The sequence below is a fragment of the Octopus bimaculoides genome, chromosome 2, assembly GCF_046866305.1.
Source record: "Octopus bimaculoides isolate indiv1 chromosome 2, ASM4686630v1, whole genome shotgun sequence".
In the NCBI taxonomy this organism is placed as follows: Eukaryota; Metazoa; Mollusca; class Cephalopoda; order Octopoda; family Octopodidae; genus Octopus; species Octopus bimaculoides.
The window spans coordinates 105,992,071-106,001,609 of NC_142929.1; the positions used below are offsets into that span (position 1 = coordinate 105,992,071).

General features: G+C 33.5%; 1 protein-coding gene across 3 annotated transcripts in view; it reads right to left on the minus strand.

The window, feature by feature from the left end:
- LOC106882519 (WD repeat-containing protein 3) overlaps window positions 1-9,539 on the minus strand; it is a 35,685-nt gene that overhangs the window by 26,010 nt on the left and 136 nt on the right. Inside the window, exons 1-5 of one of the 3 annotated variants that reach the window (XM_014933232.3) lie at window positions 8,833-9,123; window positions 5,922-6,102; window positions 5,040-5,249; window positions 3,631-3,749; window positions 393-471 (exon numbers count right to left, since the gene is read on the minus strand). In XM_014933232.3, the coding sequence (XP_014788718.2) occupies window positions 393-471; window positions 3,631-3,749; window positions 5,040-5,249; window positions 5,922-6,092 (579 nt within the window). In that variant the 5' untranslated portion in view covers window positions 6,093-6,102; window positions 8,833-9,123. Of the gene's footprint in view, window positions 1-392; window positions 472-3,630; window positions 3,750-5,039; window positions 5,250-5,921; window positions 6,103-7,451; window positions 7,538-8,832; window positions 9,124-9,539 lie in introns of those variants that run through there. The other 2 variants (XM_014933230.3, XM_014933231.3) reach the window with 2 other exon arrangements.

A 9,539-nucleotide genomic window follows, 5' to 3' on the forward strand; every position in this document is an offset into this window, starting at 1 on the left:
CAAAAATATTAGGAAATAACATGAATTAAGGGGTACAAGAAGCAACAAGAAAGACTATGATAAAACAACTAACTAATAAATTAATATTTGAGCAGATTCTCAAATAATGATAAGGATTAAGAATGGTCTGTTGAATTGCTTAAAGAAGTTGAACAAAAAAATTAAAATGTGACTTCTCAATAAAAATATTGTGTGTAAGGATGAGATGATTATGCTAATACAAACAAGTAACACAAATGCAATAAGTGCTACAAGCTGATGCAGAAAAATACAATGACAAAACATTAAAATATATGATGGGATGTAGCACCACAAACCAAAAAATGATGATAATGATTACCATCACAAAGAGGAGGACATAGGATTATCCATATTTCAAAAAGGAATCTTACCTCACTGCGGTGTTCAATAATGGTATCAAAGCAATGCTGGGTGTCCAAGTCCCATAGTTTTATTAGGGAGTCCTTTGAGCTAGAAACAAAATTTTAATGTTAAATGCAAAATATCAAAGTTTAAAATCATCATCATCATCATCAACATTTAACATCCATTTTTTATGCTGGCATGGGTTGGATAGCTTGAGAGGAACTGGCCACACCAGGTTCCATAGTCTATTTTGGCTTGGTTTCTACAGCTGGATGCCCTTCCTAATGCCAATCACTTTACAGAGTGTACTGAGTGATTTGTACGTGGCACCATCACCTGTGCTTTTTATGTGGTACTAGCATCCACACCAATGTTTTTTACATGACAACTTGGTTTTAGGATCTCAATTCTGTTGTAATGGGCAGGTTTTTTTTAGTATAGTAATGTGCCTCATATTTCAGTCCTCTGTCATCTTTGTAGGCTCAGCATTTTGAGATTGAACTAAAAGTTATGATCTTTTTCTTAGATACAAGACCAGTTTTGGTACCAGGAGAAACAAGTAGTTAATTGATCTGGATCAGATGCTGAACTAATTCTATTAAAGCCAAAAAACATTTTTGTTATTTCAGCAATGTCCACCATTGTGATAGAAGAACATTACCTGTACTTACTGTTTTAGTTAGGAATTTTCCTTTGTTCTCTTTCTTTTTATGAGTAAATAAAGTAGTGAAGCAACAAGTTCACGGTCTTCAGTCGTAGTTCACTTTGTGCTTAGTTGTACCATTGAACAGAACACTCAACTCTATATACCACTGTCCACCTGGTAACCAGAAATAAACACCAAATATCTAGGTGCAGGTATGGTTGTGTGATTAAGAAGTTTGCCTCCCAACCACATGGTTTCAGGTTCAGTCACATTGTGTGGCATTTTGGGCAAATATCTTCTACTAGATCAACCAAAGCCTTGTGAGTGGATTTGGCAAGCAAAAACTGAAAGAAGCCTGTCATAAGTGTATGTATGTGTGTGTATACATATATATATATATATATATATATATATATATATATATATATATATATAAACTGTAATTTTTGTATAATTATGTATTGTTAATATTGTTAATATTGTTAATATTTTCTTCGCTTAGCTGTTGAACTGTTCACTCACGCTTCTCTCAGGCTCTACTTCCAACAAAAGGCAGCAACAACAAAGTGTTATTTGAAAGGAATTTGGATGCCATTTCTAGCAGTTACCAGCCGGCAGACACTTTAGAGACTGAATACTATAAATTCATTTATTGATTCTTGAAGGAATTGAACACACATATTGTATCTTGTGTTGGACATATGGTATTATTCCTGTGATTTTCCACCCTTACGTATCCATTTTTACTATAAGATATATATATATATATATATATATATATATATATATATATATATATATATATATATATATATATATATACATACACACACACACTTACACAAGTGCTTGTTACTATCTCCTTGCCTCGACTTCACATGATAGTTGTAAACAAGTGCCATCACCATACAAGTGGTGTCCTTTGTTTCCAGTCTTCCATGTTGAGATTTGGTAGCAAGAAGGGCATCATCATCATCATCATCATCATCATCATCGTTTAACGTCCGCTTTCCATGCTAGCATGGGTTGGACGATTTGACTGAGGACTGGTGAAACCGGATGGCAACACCAGGCTCCAATCTAAATTTGGCAGAGTTTCTACAGTTGGATGCCCTTCCTAACGCCAACCGCTCAGAGAGTGTATAGAAAAATCTACCTCGACAAATTCCATCTTACTCGTGAGTATGGAGAAGTGGTCATTAAAACAATGATGATGATGGTTTCATATAAGCTTCTTCAAGCCATTTTTAAGCATTATCAAAAGTTGTACGATTTTGTAGGGTTACAATGTTTGGCTCAGTATGTAAGAAAAAAAGTTCTAATTTGTTAAGATTAACCTTTTAGCATACAGATTACTCTGTCAAATGTAAATCTTATTTATTCACATTGGTTTGAATGGATGATGCACTATCTCATAGCCCTGACATTTTGATGATGTGATTGTTTATTTTTAAATGACATTGTGGCTGATTTGAAGATAAAAAAGATAGAATATTTTAGCCAGATATGGCCAGTTTAAATATTAAAAGTTAAACATGTTAGCTGCTAAGAGAAGGAGTAGCAATTGTATGAAAATAAATAAGTCCCCTTATCTATAAATTAAACATCTTAACATACTCCAGTGTTTGTTGGAATGTCACACTGGCCATTTTGATTCTGTTATTCACAACAATTAAATTGATTAAACTATTGTGATAAAATAAAAGTTCCATTTCATACAATTTAGAAAGAAACAGTACAAAAGGCAAGAATCAGAGATGACTGCAATAAATTAGTTGAAGTACAGCCAACAAGTTCTGAAGTACAAACTGATATAATGTTGGAAGAGATACTGGAAAGACACAATATGACATCAGAACGTACATATATATTTTTTTCTTGAGAAATAATATGTAGAATTTTTCACAACTCTGTTATGGATAACTTACATACAATTTCTAGGTTTTATAATGTTCACAGAATCTATTATGAGTCATGTGATTATAGATGATAATTTTAATTTACGACGGTGGAACATATAATGTAGATGATGATAACAAGGCAATGGATCTTAAGATATAGCCCATAGCTACAGATATTAATGTGGAGGCGCAATGGCCCAGTGGTTAGGGCAATGGACTCGCAGTCATAGGATTGTGGTTTCGATTCCCAGACCAGGCGTTGTGAGTGTTTATTGAGCGAAAACACCTAAAGCTCCATGAGGCTCCGGCAGGGGATGGTGGCGAACCCTGCTGTACTCTTTCACCACAACTTTCTCTCACTCTTACTTCCTGTTTCTGTTGTGCCTGTAATTCAAAGGGTCAGCCTTGTCACACTGTGTCACGCTGAATATCCCCGAGAACTACATTAAGGGTACACGTGTCTGTAGAGTGCTCAGCCACTTGCACGTTAGTTTCACGAGCAGGCTGTTCCATTGATCGGATCAACTGGAACCCTCGACGTCGTAAACGACAGAATGCTAACAACAACAGATATTAATATAGATAACAATCAAAAATCTTATGGTATAAACTATGAACCACACAATAAAGGTGATAACCAACAACACAGCTCCCAGTTATATTAGAGTAAATTTTTTGAGTAAATAAAATTTTTACCAAACAATTTCCAAGAATTACCTGGTAATTAATACATTATCTTCAGAAAGAAATACTGCTTGTGTTATGCTTCCTTTGTGACCTTTTAATCGGTACATACCAGTTCCTTGCAGTAGATCCCACAAAATAACATCAGTGTCCTGAAATAGTTGGCATGTTAAAAATCATATAAACTAGACATAAGGAGATTACATTGGATAATGGATTAGAAAATAATGGAAGTAAAGAAGGTAGATCAAAGACTTTACTAATCACTGTCCAAATATAAAAATAAGAATTGATGAAAAAATTTAAAAACAGAACATTTCAGCTTTCCAATGGAAGGATAACAGATGTGATGCTCCCAATTTCTAAGGCATTAACAAGATAAATGAGGTGATTCCAACAAGAAATGGAACTTCAATTGCAGATTCAGAATGCTGAGAATTTATACTGAACCACAGCAAATTTAACTAACATTACCACTGCACATAACCTTAACCCAACCAACCATCAAGTAAGCAAATTACCTGTTTTATGAGTTACATGATCAAACTGACAGTATGAACCTACAACCATATGATCAGTAACTGAACAGCTTAACTTAACAGCTAGTGTGATTCTACAAACACTATTCCTACACAGTTTCAGATTTAAAGTTACATAGAACATTACTAGATCTGCATTAAATAATCATAACATAATTCTTAATCAATTTGTTTTCATTGATGCATTGACATGTGTGCTGCTTCATGTTGAGTAACTCCAGTAAATATGAGCTATGCTTAAGCAGACCTATGGCCTAAAGGTACCAAATCAAACACCTACAAGCACAGCAACATAGGTAAAGAAATCATGGTAGTTATTACTGTTATAATAGTGATAATCAGGTTGGTGAAGGTGGGTAAAAAGACTGGCAGGAAGAAATGTTCCTTCTAAGTTTTCACTGTGGATGTGAACATAAATTTTGGCATTGTGTGCAAATTTTGTCTTTCTTTGCACATCCATGAACAATTTTAACTTCAACTTGAAAACCTTGTGAGCACATTTTTTTACATAAAACTTGCCTGCATGTGCACAGCTTAGAAGGAAAACTGGTGGTAACAAAAATATACAAGAAGTGACAATATAAAACTAAAACTTATTTTTAAATAAAAATAATAAAAAGAAATATAACTGAACAAGTTACGTATATTTTTTTCAATGTGAATGATGACAAGTTACTTCACCAAATTCAAACAGTGGAATAAATGTAGGCACATTTGGTAATTGGACTGCTTCCTAAAAGGAGACTTCATATTTATCCTCACCATGTTAAATCAATTTTTGCTGTATAGGTAGTACTAACAAACCAAGTTTACAACCCAGGTTCAATTTACAGTGGTAATATTTGAACTTCTAACTAATGCCCGAAGCATATATCAAATAATTTCTAACCAAAAAGTACTCACATTTCCTCCAGACACCAGAATGAAACCATCTTTGTTGTGGTTGAGAACTGTAACAGCAGATCTGTGTCCATTAAACTTGAACAGGGTCTCTCGATTCTCCAGATCAAACACGTTAATCATACCATTGACATAACCAACTGACAGCTGTTTGTGATTCAGAGACACCTTCAAAGCTGTGACAGGAAATTTTTCACCTTTTAGAACTGAAACCTGAAACAAACATAAAATAATATGAGAAGCATGCACAGAAAATTTTGCAGTATTGAATAACTTAATTTCAGATATATAGCCATCTGGCCATCCAATAGGAGTAAGCACTGGGTAGATATGGTGTTTTTACATCTTTTACTATAAGAAAGAATTTTTTCTTCATGGTAACTGCAGTGAATTTGCCATTAGAAATTAAAATATGTCACAAACATATTTCAACTGAAGTTCATATATATACATATATATATAAATACACACACACACACAGAAGTAAGCATGTAGTTTTGTGTTCTATCCCATAGCACTTTAGGCAAGTGTCTTCTACTATAGCGGTAGGCTGATCAAAGTCTTGTGAGTGGATTTGGAAGAAGGAAACTGAAAGATACTTGCTATGTGTGTTCCTATCTTAACATCACATGACAGTTGTAAACAAACATTACCATCATATAAGTGGTTCTGTTTGTTTGCAGTCTTTTATGAAAATATGTCCAGCAATTTGTGCTGTTTGTATTCAAATGACAAAGGGTAATATTACCTCACTTAAAACAGGTGAAGGTTTGTAACAGGAGGAGCATCCAGTCAATAAAAATCTACAGCTATGTATTTTGCTTGAGCCATGCAAATATGGAAAAACTTTCATTATACTGAAATAAAAGATCTTTTTTTTTTTACCTTTTTTCTACTACGCAAATCCCAAATAATAACATCTTCACAGGCTGCAACAGCCACATATCTCCCAAATGTGTTGAGGTAGTTCAGAAATTGAATATTTGATTGGTGACTTCCAATTATACCAAATGTTTCCTGGTGAATGTATCGAAGATACTGCTTTGTAAGACCCATTTCATATGACCTGAAAACAGAACATTATCATCATAATCATTATTTTACATTCATTTTCCTTTATGCTGAATTTGCATGTTTCTCGAGGTTAGTTGAGCATCTTGTTGACATACTGAGATGTAATAACATGGACCAACGTAAAGACGAAGCTCATGCGAGCCTCATCAACGTCTTGATTGATACTAATAATTCTTTCTACTATAAGCACAACGACTGAAATTTGATGGGAAGGGGACTAGCCGATTACATCGACCCCAATGTTTCACTAGTATTTAATTGGTAATCATCAAGTTTGGGAGGATAAAAAAAAAAAATAAAAATATTCAAGGGAAGTAACTGAACGTCTTACCAGTATTCTCCGTACATCTCTGTTTATAAATAAATCACACACGTGATTTGATTGACGTTAGGGTTAGGATGTGATTTATTTATAAACAGCTAGAAGAAAACGGATAATACTGGTAAGTCGTTCAGTTATTTCCCTTGAATATTTTTATTTATTTTTTTTATCCCCCTAAACTTGAAGATTACCATTTAATTTATCAATCCCAAAAGGCTAAAACTAATACCATTGGAAAAGGCATGGAAAATATCATTCTCTTTCAGGTGAGGTTTTGTGTTGTATAAAATATCGGAAATCAATATAATACCAAGTTTTCAAGAAAAATAGGGATGTTGTGTGTCGTTATATATTTTACCTATTTTTCTTCATATGAAAAAGATATTACTTGAGATATACCGTTTTGGGGGTAATTATTAGAGATTCATCGGTTAAAAGAGTTCTGTGACTCAAAACTCCTTGCTTTTATTAAACATCGACGAACCAATTTTCAAAAAAACATTTATAAGAGAGGGAAATAAGAAATAAACTATTGACAGTGATTTAAAACCAAAAAGGTTCAAAGGTGTAAAATCCAGAATGTAAATAAACATCGAATAAGGCCGGTCACAATTAAAGCAAATGATAAAATATAGCAATAAATTTAACTTCTATTATTTACTGGAAACTATCATTCAACCTCCTAAAAAAAACAAGTAAACTTTACGATTTTAATATTTTATTTTGTTATGACGAGGTATTTTTGTATCTTCTTTTGAGTTTACGATTGTAATATGAAAGAACTCCAAAGTGTATAAACATATTTAGTTTGCATTTGAAGAGTAGAAATATATTTTATTTACATTGGTAATTAAATTTTCATTCTTTAGAAAAGAAAAATGAAACAAGTGGGGCAGTACGATACTAATACTTTCGTCATTGTATATACAATTATTTTTCTTGCATTTATTTAATAGGGCATAACTAAAGTAGTTTTAAAACTTGTCAATAAAAACGCCAAAATTTACACTTTTACATACCCTAATCTTGTAAATAACACGTGCCTGCTTTAACCATAATCCTGTATCAGCACGTGCTTTCTCTAAGCAGTTATCGCCACTGTCTTAAAGTAAACGGTGTAAAGTAAAGAGTTCTTCCTACATTATTATTCCTTTTAACGTTATACTTGTCAAACTTGTGACTCGATTTGTTATGTATTAGAAAGAAAACAATCACTTCATGGAAGAACCATCTTAGCCATTTAAAAAACTCAAAATTTCTTAAATTCTCATTTATTCTTGAAGTTACAAAATTTTCGTGGTGGACCTGTAACTTTTTTATTTTTTAATTTTGGCGATTTTCGTTTTCGATAATGTGTTCTATATGTCACGGTCATGCGATTCCCCCTAAAAAAAATGTTGGACCCCCACCCACACATTTTTGACATTGTGTTCTACATGTCACGCTTTTTACCAGAGAACGGTAATACAAAATTTTTTCAAAAATAGAAAGCCTGTAACAAAATTCGAAAGCAATTCCGATTCTAAAAAAAATTGTTTGAAATATTTCAATTCCCCACCCCCACCAAGCAGGCTATTTACATGCTAGAAATAATAGCCAAATCTGGTTAGGGTTAGGTTTTTTTTTAGGGGGAATCGCATGACCGTGACATATAGAACACATTATCGAAAACGAAAATCGCCAAAATTAAAAAATAAAAAAGTTACAGCCATTTTCCCTCAGTGTCTAATTCCAATGTCCACCATTTTCGTTGCCCCACTGCGACCTGGTCATTGACACAGTTCTGCTGTAACTATTTGAAACTTAGTTAATAGCATTTTTTTTCCTTGTTGAACTTATGGACATATCAGTCTGTTGTATACCTATTAATTGATCTCAAATCTCTTGATATCGGTCGTCGTTTGTCACTTCCAGATTAACTGCGCAAAAATGTTCTAAAAATACAAAACAAATTAAAACGTCATGACGGGTTAATTGGTATGCTTCGATCAGAACTCCACCAAATTAAACAAAACTTTAAACAAACTTCAATATTCAGTACTCTGTATAGTGATATCTCTTCTATTACTCTTTGAAACAATCGAAGAAAAATCTTATGGGAGTTGGGAGTTCTATGTAAGATACATAAGTGTTATATAGGCTTGAAAAATATTGCTGCTTTTGAACAATTGTGTGGAAAATAATCCTCCCTAACAATTTTCCAGGGCTAGGTAAGACACGAAAAGTACGAATAAGTCAAAGCTAAAAGCCACAGGTTAGCTGAAGCGATTAAACAAGTAGAAGGGACACCTACAGATCCTTCTCTAAATCCCTCTGCAGTTTCGGATAGACCTATTGAAACAACTATTAAACATTATTTTTTACATCAAAAGTAAATAATTTCCCATTGAATGGACTGACCGTGATAATATGCAACCAGATTTTTGGAAGAGGAAAGTATTGAATGATACCTTCCTTCAATTTTATGATGCAATATACTATCAAAACCCAATTGAGATATGGATTGAAGGTTGTATTTTCCCATTCCCAATTTAGGCATGACTCGATCCAAGACATCAGAAGTAACAAAGACTTTTTTTAGTGTTTGTGTTTCCAAGTAATAAGTTTCGAATAAGTTCGTACGCCGCAGAGAGAAAATGAATCTGATGTTTCAGGGATAGACTCTTTGTCCAAAAAAATTTGCCTTCACACGAAAAGTTCCTTGAAACTGCAGGTCCCTCTAAAACATTGGAACTTATTAAAACAAATCAGCCTCGCAGTATATTTTTGCCAACAGAGACAACCTACCAGTTTCCTTGATAATTTATTATAAATGACAAGCATGAAGGGTTCTGAATTCAATTGATTACACAATTGTATAATAAGGTATAAATAAGAAATTATAGTTTTCAGATTTCGATTAAAGTATTCGGCCTGTACCTCATTTCAGAGAGAGATGGCGAGAAGGTATAAACAATTGGATGGGAAAAGAAAGGCTCAAAAAGACATCAGGAAAGAGTGTGCATGTTTGCGCATGTAACTTTACCCATCACAACTTGCCACCACTTCTCGATGCTTTCGAGTGAGTACTGGAATTTATTTCCACAAGGAACAAACATATTACGTAC